This window comes from Hypoxylon trugodes (assembly GCF_022578975.1).
Source record: "Hypoxylon trugodes strain CBS 135444 unplaced genomic scaffold F4822scaffold_2, whole genome shotgun sequence".
Lineage (NCBI taxonomy): Eukaryota > Fungi > Ascomycota > Sordariomycetes > Xylariales > Hypoxylaceae > Hypoxylon > Hypoxylon trugodes.
Window position 1 is genome coordinate 3186416 of NW_026250017.1, and position 17873 is coordinate 3204288.

The following is a 17873-nucleotide window of genomic DNA, read 5'->3' on the forward strand; positions in this document are numbered from 1 at the left end:
CGTCGACTAAGAGGCATTCTCAGTTCCACACCATCGTCAATACGCGAGTCGGACACTAGAGGTGAAATCAACATTGCGCGTCAAATTCAAGAACCTGAAATGACTAAGGCAAATTACAGCAAAATATTTTCCCCCTATATGGCTCTTTAAGATTGATCCGAACAAACTTGGAAGCTTACCATGAGAAAAGGGGCATTCTTTCAACTTCTAGTTGTTGCATAACATGCGTGTATACGAAGTTGATTTTTAATTATTCATCTATCAAGTTGCTCCGATATATGCATTTTATTTATTTAATTTCGCCTCTTGCCCTGGAATCTCATCTTAACAACCATCAAACGGGCGACGGGATGATATTGACCATTCATATCTATTAGTTGTCTTTCTAGTGCGCCTTTCTCTTATCTACTTTGGGTCTTTTACAAACAGTCTTTACCAATATTTCTTGATATGTGCTAATTAACAGCGGGTTCCCCCCTTGTAATAGTTTCCTATCCCCCCATTAAAGCCGAAGAGACCCTGGCAAATGTTACAGCGGAGCAACTCTGCGTCTCCATCTGATATGTACCTCTACGTCGCCTATCTTGGCTACTCCAACTACAACCCGCGATCAAAGGAGATATGTTGCGATATACAGAAGTCTACGTATCGAGAAACACCTTCTAAAGGACGGCTAGGTTGATCATAAAGCACACAGCTTAGCTATGACGATCTCATCCGATCGGGTTATATCCTCCGGTAGGGCGTCGCGGATGAGGGACCGCCTTATCTTACTTATCTCTCTCGATTCATATCTTGAACCGGGATCAACAATTCAATCACAACCTGGCTGACGGGTTTAGAAGAACGAGCGTGCCAATGCTTCCCCATGGAATCTTACACATGCAACCTATCACTTGCATGTGTCTGCAATGCGACACTTCAATGCTGCTTATCTGATTTCAAGTGAACCCCCTCATTATTTTCTTGCTTTTTATTTTGTATGTTTCTGTCATACCGAGTACTTGATGTACGACGAAGAGTAAGAATCTGTCTTCGGAGCCTATCCGATACTGCAACAAGCCATTTACGCTTACACCCACCTTCGCTGAACCTTTTCGGACCGTTCCGATCGCCAAAATGAGCATATCGGAGAATACACCCGCCTTGGATGAGAAGAAACCAGAGCTTGGAGGTTTAGACGATGATACTGTTGCCGCCGTCGACCGAGGTGTCCAAGTCAATGCTGCTGGCTATCGAGATCAACTGAAACGCCAATATGGTCTTCTAGGAATTGTCGGCATTGCTCTTACAGTGGATAATGCCTGGGCAGCTCTAGGCTCGTCAATATCAGTTTCGATTCGTAAGCAACACCATATTCCCGGGGAACCATCATATCATGTCACAACATCGAATTAACTTATGTTTAATTACCTGCAGTCAATGGAGGGCCACCAGGCCTCATTTTCGGTCTCATCGTCGCAGTGTTTTGGTATTCCTTCATAGGCCTGAGCTTGGCTGAAGTATGTGAACTTTTTCATTTTTCCTTATTTATTATTCCAGATTTTCGGGTCGTTCCGAAAACTCAGACAATTTTTAACATACCTTCAGCTTGCTTCATCGGTTCCCACCGCCGGTGGCGTTTACCATTGGGCAACCATCGCAGCTGGTCCGAACTGGGGACGAACTGTCGGCTTCTTTACCGGATGGATCAACTTCTACGGCTGGATGTTTGATTTGGCGGCTCTAGTCCAGATCACGGCCAATATCCTTGTTCAGTTATATGCAACCTATCACCAAGACACCTATGTTCCGGATGCATGGCACGTTTACGTCACGTACGTTGGTGTCCTGTGGATTTCGACGATCTTTGTGATATTTGCCAACAAACTCGTTCCGTATACACAGAATTGTGGCATGTTCTTCGTTGTTGTCGGCGGCATAATAACTATCATTGTGATATCGGCGATGCAGCCGAATGCCCACGCTTCCAATCACTTTGTATGGGGCTCATTTGACGAAAATAATTGTCAGTATCCCCAAAGACCGTCTAACCATGTCTCCATAAAATGACCCGACTCGTTGACTAAGACGATATAGTGACGGGATGGCAAGGGGGTGTTGCGTTCATCCTGGGCGTGCTAAACGGCGCTTTCACGATTGGTACTCCTGATGCCATAACTCACATAGCGGAGGAGTTACCAAACCCGAGGAGAGATCTTCCGAAAGCTATCGGGTTTCAACTAGGGCTGGGGTTCCTGTATGCATTCGTTTTTGCTATCGCGCTAAGCTATGCTATTACAGACCTCTCAGCACTTCAAGGCGGCATTAATACGTACCCACTCGCCGTCATCTACCAACAAGCAACAGGAAGTCCAGGCGCAACGTTCGGCCTCTTGTTTATATTGTTTATTAGCAGTATGTGCTGCTGCGTAGGAACCGTCTTGACCAACTCGCGCACTTATTGGGCATTGGCTAGGGATAACGCCGTGCCATTCTCTGGTGTTTTCGGTCGAGTTCATGAGGGGCTAAGCTGTCCCATTTATGCGACTTTGTTCGTCTCGGTTATTGCTACGGGTCTCGGGGCAATCCCGCTTGGAAGCTCATCCGCGTTCCTGGCTCTTACGGGATCTTTCATCGTTTTGACGACAGTATCATATGCGATTCCGTTCACCGCAAACATGATAACTGGTCGAAAGTATTTTCCTCCAGGGCCTTTCCATATGGGGAAGTTTGGCTATACCATCAACCTCGTGGCGGTGTTGCTCATAACAATGTTCGACGTATTCTTCTGCTTCCGTAAGCTAACCCACAATTCCCATATAACTTACACTGACTTAATTGTGTAGCATATGAGATACCAACGACTGCTGAAGCTATGAACTATAACAGCGTAATTCTTGTTGGCACTCTTACCATTTCGGCATTCTGGTGGGTTGTGCATGCGACACGCCATTATCCAGGACCGAAGGTGATGAAGCTATACATCCACGATGATTCAGCTCCATTAAACAGCACTGGGATCATCGAGAAGGTGCCTACGTCTACCAATAACGGAAATAGCCCGACAGCAGCGCAATAGGACTCTGGTGGACGCAATCAACGTCAGAACGAAGCTCGATATCTATCTCAAACATGTTGCCGCTCAAGCAATACTTTACCATGGTATCGTCCAGCGGTCAATTTTCAGATATATATCCTATGATATAGAGGGATGCCACATATCAATTGAATTCAGACATTTAAATAACAAACCATCGCCAACAAATATTTACTTCTACAAATAGAACAGGCCTACAAAACAGGGTTGGAATTTATGCTCAAATTAGAAATTTCGGAGAGCGTTGCGCCGACTTCATCCCTTCCGAATCGGGTGAGCTCCCGTGAGCCTCTTCAATGCGTGAGGGACTGGCACCACTTGCTCCGCAGTACATCTCACATTATTAGCCCCTAGAAGTCTAGACCGTACCGAAGTACTACCCGCTATGTGCCTGGCTTTTTATAATTCCGTTCCTCACTTTACCGTGTGGGGAATCCACAGGGTGATACCGGGGGCTCCTCGATCTCTCGTTGCATTGCATCCGTAGAGGCGATCCTACTTCCAGGGCACCAAGATGATTGGAGGACTATAACTATATAATCGATAAAATCAAAACAGCCTTTCTCCAAATGTATGGATGGAGCACTATGATCCGCCTTGACCGAGGAGCTACCAACCTAGACTTCACCCGCGATGGTGGGACAGCCAAACATCGGCCAGACGGGCTACAGCCATTATATAAATATCTAGGTCTAGTCGATTACGTATCTAAAATATTTGGTTATAAGTAGTACCCAAGGTCTTCATAGTAAGTTCTCCGTGTGAAGGAGCTAACCTGGAACCCGTCCATCAACAATCAAAATGAAGTATCTCGGTGCAGGACTCCTCTCCCTCGCCGGCGCTGTCTCGGCCGAAGTACAATTATGGGCACAATGTGGCGGCCAAGGTTTCACGGGAGAGTCGGCTTGCCCTTCGGGCTCTAGCTGCCAACCTACAAACCAGTGGTACTCGCAATGCGTTCCCAGTACGTATGCGACAAAGACGCAGTAAAAAACACAGAATGCTAACAAAAACCAGTCCCCGAATCAAGCGCCGTCGCAACTAGCTCCAAAACCGCCGTGTCCCCCAAGGCTACCGGCTTCGCGAAGACAGACGGTCTACTATTCAATATCGACGGGGAGACCAAGTACTACGCAGGTACCAACAGCTACTGGATCAGCTTCCTAACGAACAATGCGGACGTGGATAAGACGCTAGACGAGTTGGTCAAGGCCGGCCACAAGATCCTGCGTGTCTGGGGTTTCAACGACGTCACTTCTCAACCCGGGTCCGGCACGGTGTACTTTCAATACCTATCCGCCCGCGGCTCGACTATCAATACCGGCGCGAATGGTCTGCAGCGCCTAGACTACGTGGTCTCAGCAGCGGAGAAGCGAGGTATTAAGTTAATCATCAACTTCGTGAATAACTGGGGTGATTACGGTGGTATAGCTGCTGTGAGTTCTCAATTTCGGATCGTTCCGAACCCCATCCACTAACCTCGAACCTCCGATCTACAGTACGTAACGGCCTTCGGCGGCAGCGCAAAGACATGGTACACCAACACCGCCGCGCAGACGCAATACAAAGCGTACATCAAAGCCGTCGTATCTCGCTACGCCAACTCGAGCGCCGTGTTTGCATGGGAACTCGCCAATGAGCCGCGCTGCAACGGCTGCGAGACCAGCGTGCTGACTAACTGGGCTAAGACGACGTCTGAATACGTTAAGAGCCTGGATCCGGATCATATGGTCACTTTGGGAGATGAGGGATTCGGACTCGCTGGAGATGGAAGCTATCCGTACCAGTTTGGTGAGGGCTTGGATTTCGCGGCGAATCTGAAGATTGAGACTCTGGATTTTGGAACTTTCCATTTGTACCCTAGTACTTGGGGTACTGAGTATGATTGGGGGAATGGTTGGATTGAGGCCCATGGAAAGGCTTGTGCTGCGGCGGGAAAGCCGTGTTTGTTTGAAGAATGTGAGTACTTAATCCCGTCCCTTGAACTTGAAAGTTATGCGAAAAGATGTCGTGAAGCTAATGAAGATATTTAGATGGATCCTCAACGGACCACTGTGGTATCGAAGGCAAATGGCAGAACACGTCGCTCTCTACTAAGGGTCTGGCTGCGGACTTGTTCTGGCAACTTGGAACTACGCTTAGCACGGGTCAAACACACAATGATGGGTTTACTATCTACACCGGCTCCTCGGAGTGGACGTGCCTGGTTACGAATCATGTTTCTGCTATCAAATCGGCGGGTAAGAAGTCATGATAGTCCTGTAAATACCTAGGTAGCATAAGATAAATTCCACCTATTGGGCGATTATTGTAATATACCTGATAGCAGTATATGCAATAGCAAGTCAATCCCAAGGTCGAGAGGGCTTGCAATTTTAAATGTGATCGTTATAATGTAGGTCTAGTTACTGAACGCTATTGTATACTCCGGATCCATACGTAAGTACCACCTCTAGAAGCCCAAGGGATATCATTAGGTGAACGCCGACCGCCAACCGCCAACTCTCGCGACCGAAAGACCCTTAAGCGCAACCAAACCAATGCTATCCATTCATTCCATCATTAATGAGCCCCAGAACCATTTACCGGATCACCATCCTTCTGTCCATTCGGTACTCTGGGCCGAAACCCCAACCTGCGCATGAATTTAAAAGTCGCCTTATTCTCCGTGCGGCGAACTTCTTCTTTCTGCTTCTCCTTCTCTAAAAACCTACGCTCCTTAGCTGCGCTCTGGCTAGTATCTAATTTTGCCTCTTCTACCTTCCGAGCTTCTTCGGGATCTAATAGTTTCTGTTTCTGATGCGTGATCTTCTGCACCACGTCCTTACTTTTCTTCTTCGTCTTGACGTATGCTTCTAGTCCGACTAGGACTGCATAGCTCTTGCTAATACTGACATGCGACATATCGACACCTTCGTCCTCTAAACTATGCACGAAGGCACGAAAGTTGGATGCTGGTGGGCGGTAGTGGCCTGATAGTGGGGATAGACTCGATAAACGACCGTTTTTGATCTTAATCAAACCAGCAGCGGAGATTCGTGATCCTTGTAAAAATGAACTGTGTTGGAATGCGCCGCTATTCTTGATGCCGACATATAGACGGAACGATGTGTCGGCGACGAAGATCCATGTATTCTTGCGAACAGTCTTTCGGAGGAGTTTGTTAAAGATGGTGGCGGCTGATACATGTCGGATCTTCTTAACACCCTTTGCATCATCGAGGTTGGGGTTCGCATACTTCGCCGCCATCGCAGCTTCTAACTCCGACTCCCGTGAGGATATCGAGGATAAATCCGAACCTGAGTGGTTGTGTGGTCGTGGAGGCGAGCTCACGCTAGCTTTGGCTTGTATATGTGTCTCGACATCGGGAGCGAATGCCGGTGTGGGATCGTCGGCCGGTACGACACCATGGATGCTGTCCTTCCAATTTTCCGTAGTATCGATCCGCATACTATTCTTCGCCCAGACTAGACGACCTTCCGAGTCGACTTTTACTAGATAATATTGCCTCTCCTCCCGGCTGAGATACCGGACTCGTTCGCGATCTAGCCGTTCCCTGGGACAAGTTGACAAATCTATTTGCTTGCCCTCTCCGTAGTCCAGCCAGTAAAAGAAGTTTTCGTTAGTATCGGATTTCTTCCATTCTTCATGGTACACCCTTAAATTCGATCCATAGCGATGTTTCAAATCACACATCTCGAGAAAGTATTGTAGCCCCATCATTCTTGCATGTTTTCTTCTTTTCGCTTGCGCCTTCATCTTTTTCCTCTTTGCCTTTGCCCTCTGTTCTGCGCTCATGTTCTGTAAGGTTTGCTCGTCGAGCGATGACGACGACGATAACGAACTACTATCCGAATGATCGGAGTCTTCGTCTCCACCAGCGCGTCGGGCTATTGTTGCGGCCTTCATCCAATTCCGGCGCGCTGCGGATCGACTGCTGCTTGGTCTCCTTTGGCTCCGCGCATCTATATCCTCCATGCTAAATGTACTAGCCTGTCGCGCTCGTGGTGTGTTTAGGTCTTTCCATTGCGCATCCCTGATCGCATGTGTCCATCTTGTACTTGCGTTTAAGCCTAATCCTTGCATCTCTCTTCGGACACGGTATCCACGGTAAGTCCGTTGTATTAGGGTTGCCGCTTTACATCTGAGGGAATCTTCCGCAGCATCCTCCCCTGTCGCATCTTTATTATTGGGTCTGGATTGTGACTTAATAAGCCCTATGATAGAATGCCGGCTTCCTAGTTGTTCATCCTCAGCAGCAGCCTTCGCTTCTACGAAATCCTCCTTTGCTTCCATGCTCTTGTGAGCGAGAGCCACGCTCCGGCGGCGCAATTCTTGGGTGCGATGTTTGCGTTCCTTTTCGCGCTGTTCCTGCAACTTCGCTAATCTTTGGAACTCTTCGTCGGACGGAGGTTTCAGAGAATCTAGATATTCTTCGTGGGTCTGATGGGACGTAATAGTGTCGGAAGAAGCTTTAGATTCCTTGGGCGGACCGGGAGAGGACGGTGGGGTTAGCGGGAGTGACCCCGGTCCTGGGGCGGGATGTTGCGGGCCCCGCGAAGGCGATAGGGTTGGAGATGGCGATCGTTTGCGTGTAGGCGAAGCTGTTAGCGGCGTATAGTTAGTAGGCTCAGTTTCGATCATGTTGCCACTTAAAAGAACTGCGAATGGGAATTAAGAAGGTTTATGATATAACGTGGACATGATGCTATAGGTGATTCTTGGGGTTAAAGTATTGCAATCGGGAATTATCTTGTCATAGGTTATCTAAGGTAGTATTTATGAGTTGGGTTCGAGTAGGTATATACAATGTAAGGAGAATTTAATTCGACTTGGATGCCTCGTCCGGCCTATAGCTTTGTTTAGAATGACGTAATTGTTCTAATACCGGTTAAACGGCATTGGTATGCTGAGGCCCTATAAGGTCTAGCATCAGTGGCGTTGAAAAGAATAACTGGACTTAGTAAGATATATTAAGAAGGTTGGAATAGATATAAGAAAGCCTTATAGTTAGAATCTAAGAAATTTAGTTATTTTACTGGTTATAATCAACAGTTACCCCTTTTATTTATGCCTCCTGAAAGTATAATTCTGGCTTCCACTTTCTTAAGATAGAGAGTTGTGTACCTGCTGCGTGAAAGAGTACTCATGCTTTTCGACAAGAAGTATTAGTAATGTCAAGTGTTTTTCTTTGACGAAACAACCAAAAGCAAGTGGCTTATGTAGAATTACATATGTATCCCTTACATTAAAAAGAAGTCATTGGGTTGTTAGATACTTGGACTAATATGACATCACCTCTATAAATGTGCGATAATAATGTATAGGCATAAGGAAAAAGATCAGCATTGTAAACTTCAAATGCAAATCTAAAAGGAGCTTATTATGTGAGGTATCTTAGGTAATTTGGTTGCAATTACCTAAGCTAACGGCACAGTGCAAACTATGGAACAATGACTCATGGACCCTGAAGTACTTTGTGGTTAGGGGAACTAAGACAGCGTTAAACAATCTTTTGGGAAAGTCTAACGCCAAAACACCACCTAAAACCCCTATAATAAGGGGGATGCCTTAGGGTACTTGGGGGTACACTATTAGGGGACTTTCGCGTGCAACTGCACCTGCAAATGTCTACTACGTGCTCCAGCGACCACCTACAATTCAATCAATCAATTGATGACAGCGACGCCTAGAAAAGTTTCCAAGGTTCCAAGTTGGTTTGGTAAGATTTAAAAAAAAATCTGAAGAAGAATCCTACCGACAAGGTATCAATGCGCATTTGGTAAATTACCATATCAATTTTTTGTTTTGTGCCACCAGCGATCGTCATGTCAATTCCCACCACCTCTGCCTCTACCTCGACTGATGGCCACTTCTACGCGACGAGTTGAAGCGCTTCAGCGCTCCCAAAACCACTACCAGCGACGCGCCCACCAGCATCAGCAACCAAACATCAATTCAACTTCCCCTGCAACAAGTCTTGACGTTAATAATCTGGCTGCTAAGCACGCTCATGTTATCGCGACGCAAATCAGGACGCGAAATTCCCAAAATATCTTACAACAATCCAGTCCGCCTCGAATGAAACGTCCTCTCGATCCTATTGCGAATAACTACGACACTCCTAAGAATAAAAGGGCAAGAATTACGGTCGAGATTCTAGCCAGACCCATTCCTCCTACTAGCCCTCCTAAATCAATTACCGTAAAGACACAGCCTCAACCTCATTCGCAACCGCAACCGCAACCGCAGACGCAATCTCAACAACCCCCTACGAACGAATCGATCGTCGCATCAACCAACACTTTACCCTCTGCTGCTCCTGCGCGACAGCAACTGCAATCCAACAAGACGGCGACAGTAGCAGAACCAGTTCTTAAAAAACACAAGGAAAAGGCGATCAATGGAATTAAACATGAATTGGACAGATTACAACCAAATGCAGCGGATACGAGTTCGGCAGCAGCAGAACGGCCCGGTCGCAAGTTGCGGTCACAGGAGGCGACTCGATTCAAGAGTGAGCTTTCGGCATATTTTCCCGATTATGACGAAGTAATCGGCAATGATCCTAAAGAACAACGTATGTTATAAATTTATAATTGATTGTAATTCCCGTGTTACCAACCATTTCGCATTTTCAATCATCCTGCCATCTTTTCTCATTGTATTCAATCGCTAACGATAAATCCTTTCAATTTAGATATTCTTAATCTTGATACCCCTATCGTATTTGTCGATACGAATCCCCTCCGTAATAATACCACTACTAAACTCCATCCCCATCAATCGCATCCTCCGATCTCCCCTCCACGAACAGCGCTAGACTCTACCCATTCGCCCCACTGCCACACAGTGCGAACATACGGCGATAATCTCTTCCTCGACTTACACGATTCACAACGAATTGATTTTAATTTCCTCGAACCGAAATACAATGGCAAAAAATTCGAGGATCCTCTTACAGATGCCTATTTTGAAGCTGCACATAAGAAAGCCGAAAGGCTAGAGAAGAATATACGAAATACGGAGAAAGGTCGCGCACAACATGAGAAGGATCAAATTATTCGATTGCTCAACGAGCTACAAGGCCATGACTGGCTAAGAATAATGGGTGTTAGCGGTGTCACGGAAAGCCGCAAGAAAACATTTGAACCTGCTCGAGATCACTTCATCAAGGGCTGCCAGGCGATCCTTGCTAAGTTCAGGATGTGGACCCAAGAAGAAAAGAGGCGAAAACTTATGAAAGAACGCGCCGCAGCAGAAGAAGCAGAGGAAAGCGAAGACAAGTCAAGCGAAGAGGAGGAGGACGAACAATTGAGCGAAGAAGAGGGCTCAGATGGGGACGTAGAGATGATTGATGCTGGCGCGGATGATGAAGGCGATGTCAGCGACGGCGACCCACCGGATTACAGTGATGTCGATCCATCTGCAAAACAACTTCTTGATGAGGCAATGGCGCGGGCGAAATACACGGCGACGGCCTCGAAGAAATCTCGCGGCGAACCCCCTCCAAAACACCAAGAACCACTCGTGGAGAAAGAATTCACTTCATTTTTTGCAAAGAAACACCAACGCGACGCAGCTTTGAGCAAAGGTCGACGAAGAGGTAGGACCGTCGTGGCCTGGGGTCATCATATCCCAGATATGCCGGAGTCCGACTTCGAGTTACCTGAGGAATACCGAGACATGGAGACCCTTAAGGCTCACGAGAGGCAAAAGAGAAGGGAGAGGCGACAACGACAACATTGAATTGACACATTTGGGTTGAAGACTATTAATTGTCTTTGCTTTTAAGACATGGACATTTGTCCGGCGTGGGTGCGGATTGGCGGCGCATCCAAATTATTAATACAGAATCGATGTGAACACAGTATATATGTCACTGGATTCATACATGCATGCGTAGCTACATATGTGGCGGACTTGAACAGGCGCATGTCTCGGTATGCTGCTGGAGGGTCTGTCCGCACAGATTGGAGTGTACTTTACACTGCTATGCTATGCGCACTATTACACGCCAAATGTATGTAGCTACATCGCGTCTAATCTTTAAATAAGACGAAATAAATAGCGTTGAATGATGTATATGAGTGACTCACCTTTATACACATAGGTAGTCAAAGCGAAATTCAACAAAAATAGTAAAATCCGAGGCCTTCTTGTGACTGATGAGTACTGTAATTTACAATTTGCCTTTTATCATAGCCTGGCTGCATAGTGGCTTGGAGTGGAGTGGGGATTTACCATCGGCTCGGTACCTTCTTGTACGCCACTAATCTATTTTAGGTGAGAATATTCGTTCGAACTTCTTAGGTACGTACCATCGAGTAGCTCGCTTATATAAGTATAAGATTGCTCCACTTTCTTGCATAGACCTGAACGCACAGACCACATAACATCTCAAGTTTTAGCAGCCCCAGATTTCTCAATCAAGTACCAACACCTCCAGGGCTCCTAGCTAAGTACATCATTTCTACAGCTCAACTGTGAGACGGCGCGCAAAGCTGTCGTCGTTGATCGTCACTTAATACATATTTCGATAAATAATTCCCGTCTCCATAGTTTTTGGTTCTTTGCTCTCTCAATAGAGCTAGGGACCTCTCTTTTTCCATAATAATAATCCGCCAGTCTTATTTCTACGCGTATTGGCGTTGCGTATTCGTTGGTTGCGCGCTCTTTCACCCGCGTGCGAGGCTATCTTTTATTCCACTACCATTATTTTCCACCGCAAATCTTCCGACGCCTTTCAACATCCTTCTACCGCCGAGTCACCTTGCGCAGGTTGTTTTCTACCCAAGACCATACTTCGCGCACCACCTTCGCATAAAGATATATTGTTTACGCACGGTTCACCGATGATTACGACCACTTGAAAGCACAGCGGCTTCGCAGACGCCCAAGATGCCGGGCACCGTAGAGCCAGAGGTCGCCATTGTTGACGAACCTCCTGCGCTCGAGGACCCCATTGACGATACCCCTCCTCGTCCCTACGTTGTATTTAATCAGAACGTCGATATCGAAATCGATTTCGCCCAGAAGCGCGTTCACGGTCGGTCCGATATCTTAATTGTGCCCACTGCCGATGTCTCCGAGGTCTACATCGATGCCCGTCAATGCGAAATTGACGTGGCACAAATCACCGTTAGTAACTGCGAAGTCCAGGCGACTTACCAAGATCCTTGCGAATGGATACAAACTCCTAAACACTACGAATGGTCGGCACCTCAATGGGGGATTAGGAAACACCGCATGGAGCCGTTGCTGCACCATCGACGTAAGGAAGTCTCGGCGCTGGATCACGATCTCAAATGCTGTACGCCACTTAACGGATCGATAAAGGTCAAGCTTCCTAGCAAAGACGAAGTACTACAAAAGAATCGGAATTCCCAAAAATCTGATCAACAAGATATTCTTTTACATCCCGACGGCACCATAGGTGGCTACAGAATCCGCATACCTTTCAAGCTTAGGAACGTCAACGATGGCTTCCAGTTTGTTGGCGTTGACGAAGCCGATACTAGATACCCTCATGTCTACACACGCCATTCTATCGAGCCTGGAACGGCATCCGCTATCTTTCCGTGTATCGACGATCCCGGTTCTCGAAATTCTTGGCGAATTTCTATCACTCTCCCCCGAACTCTCGGTGATGTCTTCCGTCAACCGACCCCCGCGCAGCAGCAGCAATCTAAGGGCTCCAATGGTGTTAATGGAATCCATAAGAGGAAACATAACGACGAGGAGCTTAGGCCAAAAGATGTACCGCTCGCGGAAGAAGATAAAATGTTGGATATGACAGTAGTATGCTCAGGAAATCTCACGGGCGAAGTGATCCACAAAGAAGACGAGACGAAAAAGACGATGACATTCGAGGTTGATCGTAATAAGGCCGCTAAGCATATTGGGTTCGCCGTGGGTCCTTTCGAACATGTCGACCTCTGGTCAGAATTTCGCACTGAGGAAGATGATATGAAACTCGGTGTATTCGCGGTTAAAGTACACGGGTATTGTCTGCCAGGTCGCGCCGACGAAGTCCGAAACACCTGCTGCACTCTCGCTACAGCGATAGACCATTTCTGCCTGACCTTTGGCCGCTATCCCTTTGAGAGCTACAAGGTTTGCTTCATTGACGACATGGTTGAGGATACCGTACCACTATGCGCGTTCTCTCTCTGCAGCAATAGACTTCTCCATCCCGAAGAAATTGTCGACACCGAAATCGAAATCATGCGAACCCTCATATACTCACTAGCGAGTCAGTGGTTCGGAGTCAACATAGTCCCCAACACGAAGGGAGATATTTGGCTTGTCGTCGGGATCGCATGGTTCCTCACCGACCATTTCATGAAGGCATTATGCGGCAACAACGAGTACCGATTCCGAATGAAAGAAATGGCAGATAAAATCGTCCAGCTTGATGCAAAGCGTCCATCCTTGCAAGATCTTGGCGAACATCTTCACTTAGGCAGCTTTGAAGTCGAATACATGAATCTCAAGGCGCCGGTGGTGTTATTCATCCTCGATCGCCGGCTATCTAAATCCTCTAGCTCTACCGGAATTTCCAAAATCATATCCCGAATGGTTAGCAAAGCCAATACCTCTGGCCAAGCTGCTGATGAGGTCCTTGGATCGGACGCTTTCCGTCGGGCTTGTGAAAAGGCTGGAGGAACAAAGTTAGAGCCCTTCTGGAACCAGTGGGTGACTGCATCGGGATGTCCATATTTTGACGTCCATCAACGTTTCAATCGGAAACGCTTGTGTGTGGAAATGACGATTCGTCAGGTCCAAGATAACGTCGATCGGACTAGGCCTCTCGACAAATACGAATTTTGGAGAGACGTGCTGGAAGAAAACCACGCAGTCTACGCTAGCGAGTTACAACAAGCATTTACGGGACCGATGACGATCCGAATTCACGAGGCTGATGGCACACCTTACGAGCATATAGTAGAGATTCGTGAGGAGAATGCGCATCATGTCAAATTTGAAATACCCTATAACACGAAGTATAAGCGACTTAAGAAGACTCGCCGCAATCGTGAGAGGGCACTAGCAAGAGGTGATACCGACAATCACAGGCTTCTCTACTTTTTGGGAGATGTCATGCAGCAGCCCGAAGAGATCGAAGAATGGGATTTCCGAGATTGGGATGAAGAGACTGAAAAGGCTATGGACCTAGAGTCATTCGAATGGGTTCGCATGGATGCCGACTTTGAGTGGATCTGCGATATGCAGACGAATCTTCCAGCATATATGTACGCGTCGCAACTACAGCAAGATAGGGATGTGGTTGCGCAGCAAGATACAATGCTGTTCCTCCGACGAAATTTCGTCAAGTCAGGCCCTCACCCTCTCGTTTCGACTATACTCACCCGTACCGTGTTGGATACAAATTACTATTATGGTATTCGCCTCTTGGCTGCCGACGAACTTCCTAACCATGCGGTGAAAGACCCAGTGGAATGGATCGGACTCCGACACTTACTCAAGATATTCAAATACTTCTTCTGTCAACCGGGGACTTACTCACCCCTCCCGAATGACTTCTCGGATAAGCGTCAATATTTTCTTCAGCGCAGTATCCCAATGGCTGTAGCTCGCGTCCGTGGTGAAGACGGCAGATGTCCCAAGGAGGGGCGCGTGTTCATTCTTGAGCAACTGCAGAGCAATGACAACACAGATAACATATACTCGGACCAACCTTATATTTGCGAGTTGATCAAAGCTCTAGCTTTATCCCAAATCCCGGACGAAAAGAAAGTCAAGCAGCAAAAGTCCATCTCTTTTAACTTTGGGGACGCTGACGAAGACGAAGTGATGGCCGAAGCCGTCGACATGGAACCCGAGGAGTTTCGCGATATGGCAATTGAGGAGATCGAGCGATACCGTAGAATGGATGAGTACTCTCCTTCATTCCAGAACTGCTTCACCATAGCAGCACTTGATGCCTTCTGCCGTCTCATGAAGGCTAAAGTTATACCGAATGATCCCATTATGTTCATTCAATACCTACAAGATAGGACTTACGATCTTGTCCGTATAAAGGCTTGCGAGTGCTTGGTAGAACTAGGAATGCTAACAAACCCGAAATTCCTACGTTTTTACTTCATTCTAGCCAGTACGGACTCTTCACCATTTGTCCGAGACAAACTATTTAAAGCGCTATGTCGTGGCTTTGCCAGCATGGCCATCGGAGAGGACGAAGAACCAGAGAAACAGGCACCAGCAGAGTCAAATGGTGACGAACTTATCGTTGAAAAGGATGACACGGTTCTCGAGGAGAGGAAGAAGGCAAAAGCGCGCAAAAACAGCCTCCCTGCAGCCCTCGCGGCGCTAAAAGAGAAGACTACAGATGACGAAGATTTGCACGAGGCTCTTTGGAGCGCTATGAACTCGCCCGTCTTGACTGTGTCCGAGCGGATCAATGTCCTCGAACTTTGCTCAATTCTAGTCGACGAAGACCATTCACTAATAGTGAACTTTAAATATCCCACGTACTGGACCGTCGAGCGTGGTGAGAAGGGTCGACATAAATGTCTTATAACATTCAAACGACACTACAGGACGAAACCACGCAAGCCTTATGCTGTACAACCACCACCACTGCCGGTTAAACAGGAGCCTACACGAAAGATTACTCTAAATCTAAACCGCAATATGAGCACCAGCTCGAAGGCCGCAACACCTTTAGCCACTCAAGCTCCTCCATTACCGATTGTCGTTCCTACACAACCAAAGACCACAGAGACTAACAATACACCTAAGCCAACACCTAAAACGACTCTGCCATCCCTGAAACAGATGTCTGCACCAAAGGAGAAAGCCAAGGAGAAACCAAAGGAGAAGCCACCGAAAGAAAGATCAGCTCTTCCTTCTATCAAACTTCCAGTCCCACAGGAGGTTAAAGAAAAGCCCATCCTAAAGCAGGCGAAACAGTCAGCCGCCACCAATTCGACGTCCCGAGCAGGTACGCCCTCAGCTTCTCAAGAAAAGCCCAAGGTTCCTAAAGCAGCTACACCTCAGAGAGATAGCATCGCTGTGCAGCCGCTTGTGAGACCTACTATTGAACTTCAGCAGCAACCCGAATCTAAGGCAGGAACTTCCAAACCCAATGGGAATGGCCTTCTAGCACCGGCGAAATCTTCGAGGCCGCTTAAGAGAGCAAGTACCGATAGTGACGGCCCACGACCGACTAAGATTGTCAAACTCAATACCTCAAAGATCCCTAGAAAGGACTTAGAGAGGGTTGGCAAGAAACCGAAGTCCAAGAAATTGGTTACGTTGAAGTTTAAGGGTTGGGACAAGATACACAAGAGAAAGCACGAAACATCTCAAGCTGCATCGATTCGGGCTACGCCTAAACACCGAAAATATGAGGACAAGGACAAGTCCAAAGGCCGTAGCCCACGTCCGTCTGTCAACCCAGGTACACCCACGACTAAGCATTCGGAGTCCGCTCCAGCTGCGTCATCTTCAAATATTCCACGTTCATCGTCTCACAAGGCCGCCACCCCCACTGCCTCTTCTCAACCCCCTCCTCAATCGTCACAGCCGATCTCGGGCAGCAGTGGAAAGCCGAGAAAGCCCCTGCCGGATATGCGCAAGCCGCTTCCGTCAGCAGCACCGACTAGCAACCCCACACCATTGGCAAAGCAGCATCAAGCACCACCACCCGCGTCCTCTCCTACCACCACGGCGCCAAAGGCTCCAACCAAATTAAAGATCAAGCTAAAGCCTTCCGCAGGGTCGTCGAACTAGGGTATGAAGACCAGGCGGACACTATACGAAGATAGAGATTTGCTATGATGACGAAAACAGCTCTACTTTTTTCCCCACATTGCGCTCACGTTTTGACCTGTCGAGAATGATTTTTGTTGTTTGAGTATACGGCAGATGGGGCGCAGCACAATATACCACAAGTGCCCTTCATCCACGCGAAAAATGGTTTATATGATACCACACGCGCATTTCTTCGAGGATTCCCCTCCTCGAAATTTCACTTTTCTCTATTTCACTTTTTGCATGGCATGGCACGGCGTTAGGAAAAAATTCGGGAAAGGGGAATGGAAAGGAAATGGAGGGAATCGGAGGATATGATATGATTGATCCCCCAGGCCAAAAATGCATTACTTCTGCGGTTTTTTCCTCCTTTTGATTTTCTTTCACGCCTTTTTATTTTGTTTTCGCGGAGGCCGAATGATTTCAAATTACTTGCGTTGAGGCATTGCTCTAGCAGTGGACGAAGTATTGCGCTGCGTCTGCGTTGAGTTACGTTATGCACCTGCTCCCGTCCCATGCATCGGCTTCGGTCATGAGCCGACAAGAAAGCAGGCGAGGGCGAAAGAGAAGGAAGAATGAGAGCAAGGGACGGAATAGGGGAGGTTTGTCAATGGACTGGTTAATCGGGGGAGGCGCGCTTGTGTATAGTATTAGTGAAGCCTCAGAACTGGCGTTAATCACTTGCAAATAACTTAAGTCTTCAATGCTCTTTCAAAATGTGATAATGGAAAGGATATTGTTGCATTGTATCTTGTGTGTATCCTGTGATATGGGACAAGCTAATCTCTAGCACCCGAACATCTTCAAAATAGCCAAGCTCAGGATGAAGTTTACAGGAACTTGAATCTAATCCAATTTTCCTTTCCTTTCCAAGTTCCGGTCCTATCCTCGGTTTCTTTTCTAACCTAGACGCTTATGCCAACCCGTGTTTTCAGCTTTACTAGTAGTATTCTGAATCCGTTGGAAGCAGCTTCGGTTGTGGCGTCTGTTATGAGTAGGTAGCGCTGGAAGGACG

At 47.3% G+C, this 17873-nt stretch overlaps 4 protein-coding genes across 4 annotated transcripts; all 4 read left to right on the plus strand.

Annotated features, from left to right (window-relative positions):
• Nucleotides 1-812: 812 nt before the first annotated feature.
• Nucleotides 813-3061, plus strand: F4822DRAFT_441567 (amino acid transporter; the record flags this gene model as incomplete). The annotated part of the gene is made up of 5 exons (XM_051462880.1): nucleotides 813-1342; nucleotides 1420-1502; nucleotides 1591-2008; nucleotides 2080-2778; nucleotides 2829-3061. The coding sequence occupies exons 1-5, from the start codon at nucleotides 1120-1122 to the stop codon at nucleotides 3059-3061; spliced, it is 1656 nt and encodes a 551-aa protein (XP_051318480.1). The 5' UTR covers nucleotides 813-1119.
• Nucleotides 3062-3471: 410 nt separating this feature from the next.
• On the plus strand, nucleotides 3472-5455 carry F4822DRAFT_138539 (carbohydrate-binding module family 1). The gene is made up of 4 exons (XM_051452806.1): nucleotides 3472-4043; nucleotides 4097-4515; nucleotides 4579-5038; nucleotides 5113-5455. Exons 1-4 carry the CDS (start codon nucleotides 3881-3883, stop codon nucleotides 5331-5333), a joined length of 1263 nt encoding a protein of 420 aa, XP_051318481.1. The 5' UTR covers nucleotides 3472-3880; the 3' UTR covers nucleotides 5334-5455.
• A 3317-nt stretch (nucleotides 5456-8772) lies between these two features.
• F4822DRAFT_391853 (something about silencing, SAS, complex subunit 4-domain-containing protein) lies at nucleotides 8773-11206 on the plus strand. Its single transcript, XM_051457157.1, has 2 exons — nucleotides 8773-9659; nucleotides 9780-11206. The coding sequence occupies exons 1-2, from the start codon at nucleotides 8945-8947 to the stop codon at nucleotides 10826-10828; spliced, it is 1764 nt and encodes a 587-aa protein (XP_051318482.1). The 5' UTR covers nucleotides 8773-8944; the 3' UTR covers nucleotides 10829-11206.
• Nucleotides 11207-11547: 341 nt separating this feature from the next.
• F4822DRAFT_391854 (uncharacterized protein) lies at nucleotides 11548-17574 on the plus strand. The gene has a single exon (XM_051457158.1). It carries the CDS (start codon nucleotides 11981-11983, stop codon nucleotides 16835-16837), a length of 4857 nt encoding a protein of 1618 aa, XP_051318483.1. The 5' UTR covers nucleotides 11548-11980; the 3' UTR covers nucleotides 16838-17574.
• Nucleotides 17575-17873: the final 299 nt, after the last annotated feature.

Excerpts from the sequence above, each read along its gene's own strand:
- F4822DRAFT_391854 (XM_051457158.1), top strand. The coding sequence starts at position 11,981 with ATGCCGGGCACCGTAGAGCCAGAGGTCGCCATTGTTGACGAACCTCCT.
- F4822DRAFT_138539 (XM_051452806.1), top strand. The coding sequence starts at position 3,881 with ATGAAGTATCTCGGTGCAGGACTCCTCTCCCTCGCCGGCGCTGTCTCG. Across the intron at positions 4,044-4,096 it reads GTACTCGCAATGCGTTCCCA|TCCCCGAATCAAGCGCCGTC; the intron begins GTACGTATGCGA and ends AACAAAAACCAG. Across the intron at positions 5,039-5,112 it reads GCCGTGTTTGTTTGAAGAAT|ATGGATCCTCAACGGACCAC; the intron begins GTGAGTACTTAA and ends GAAGATATTTAG.
- F4822DRAFT_391853 (XM_051457157.1), top strand. The coding sequence starts at position 8,945 with ATGGCCACTTCTACGCGACGAGTTGAAGCGCTTCAGCGCTCCCAAAAC. Across the intron at positions 9,660-9,779 it reads CAATGATCCTAAAGAACAAC|ATATTCTTAATCTTGATACC; the intron begins GTATGTTATAAA and ends CTTTCAATTTAG.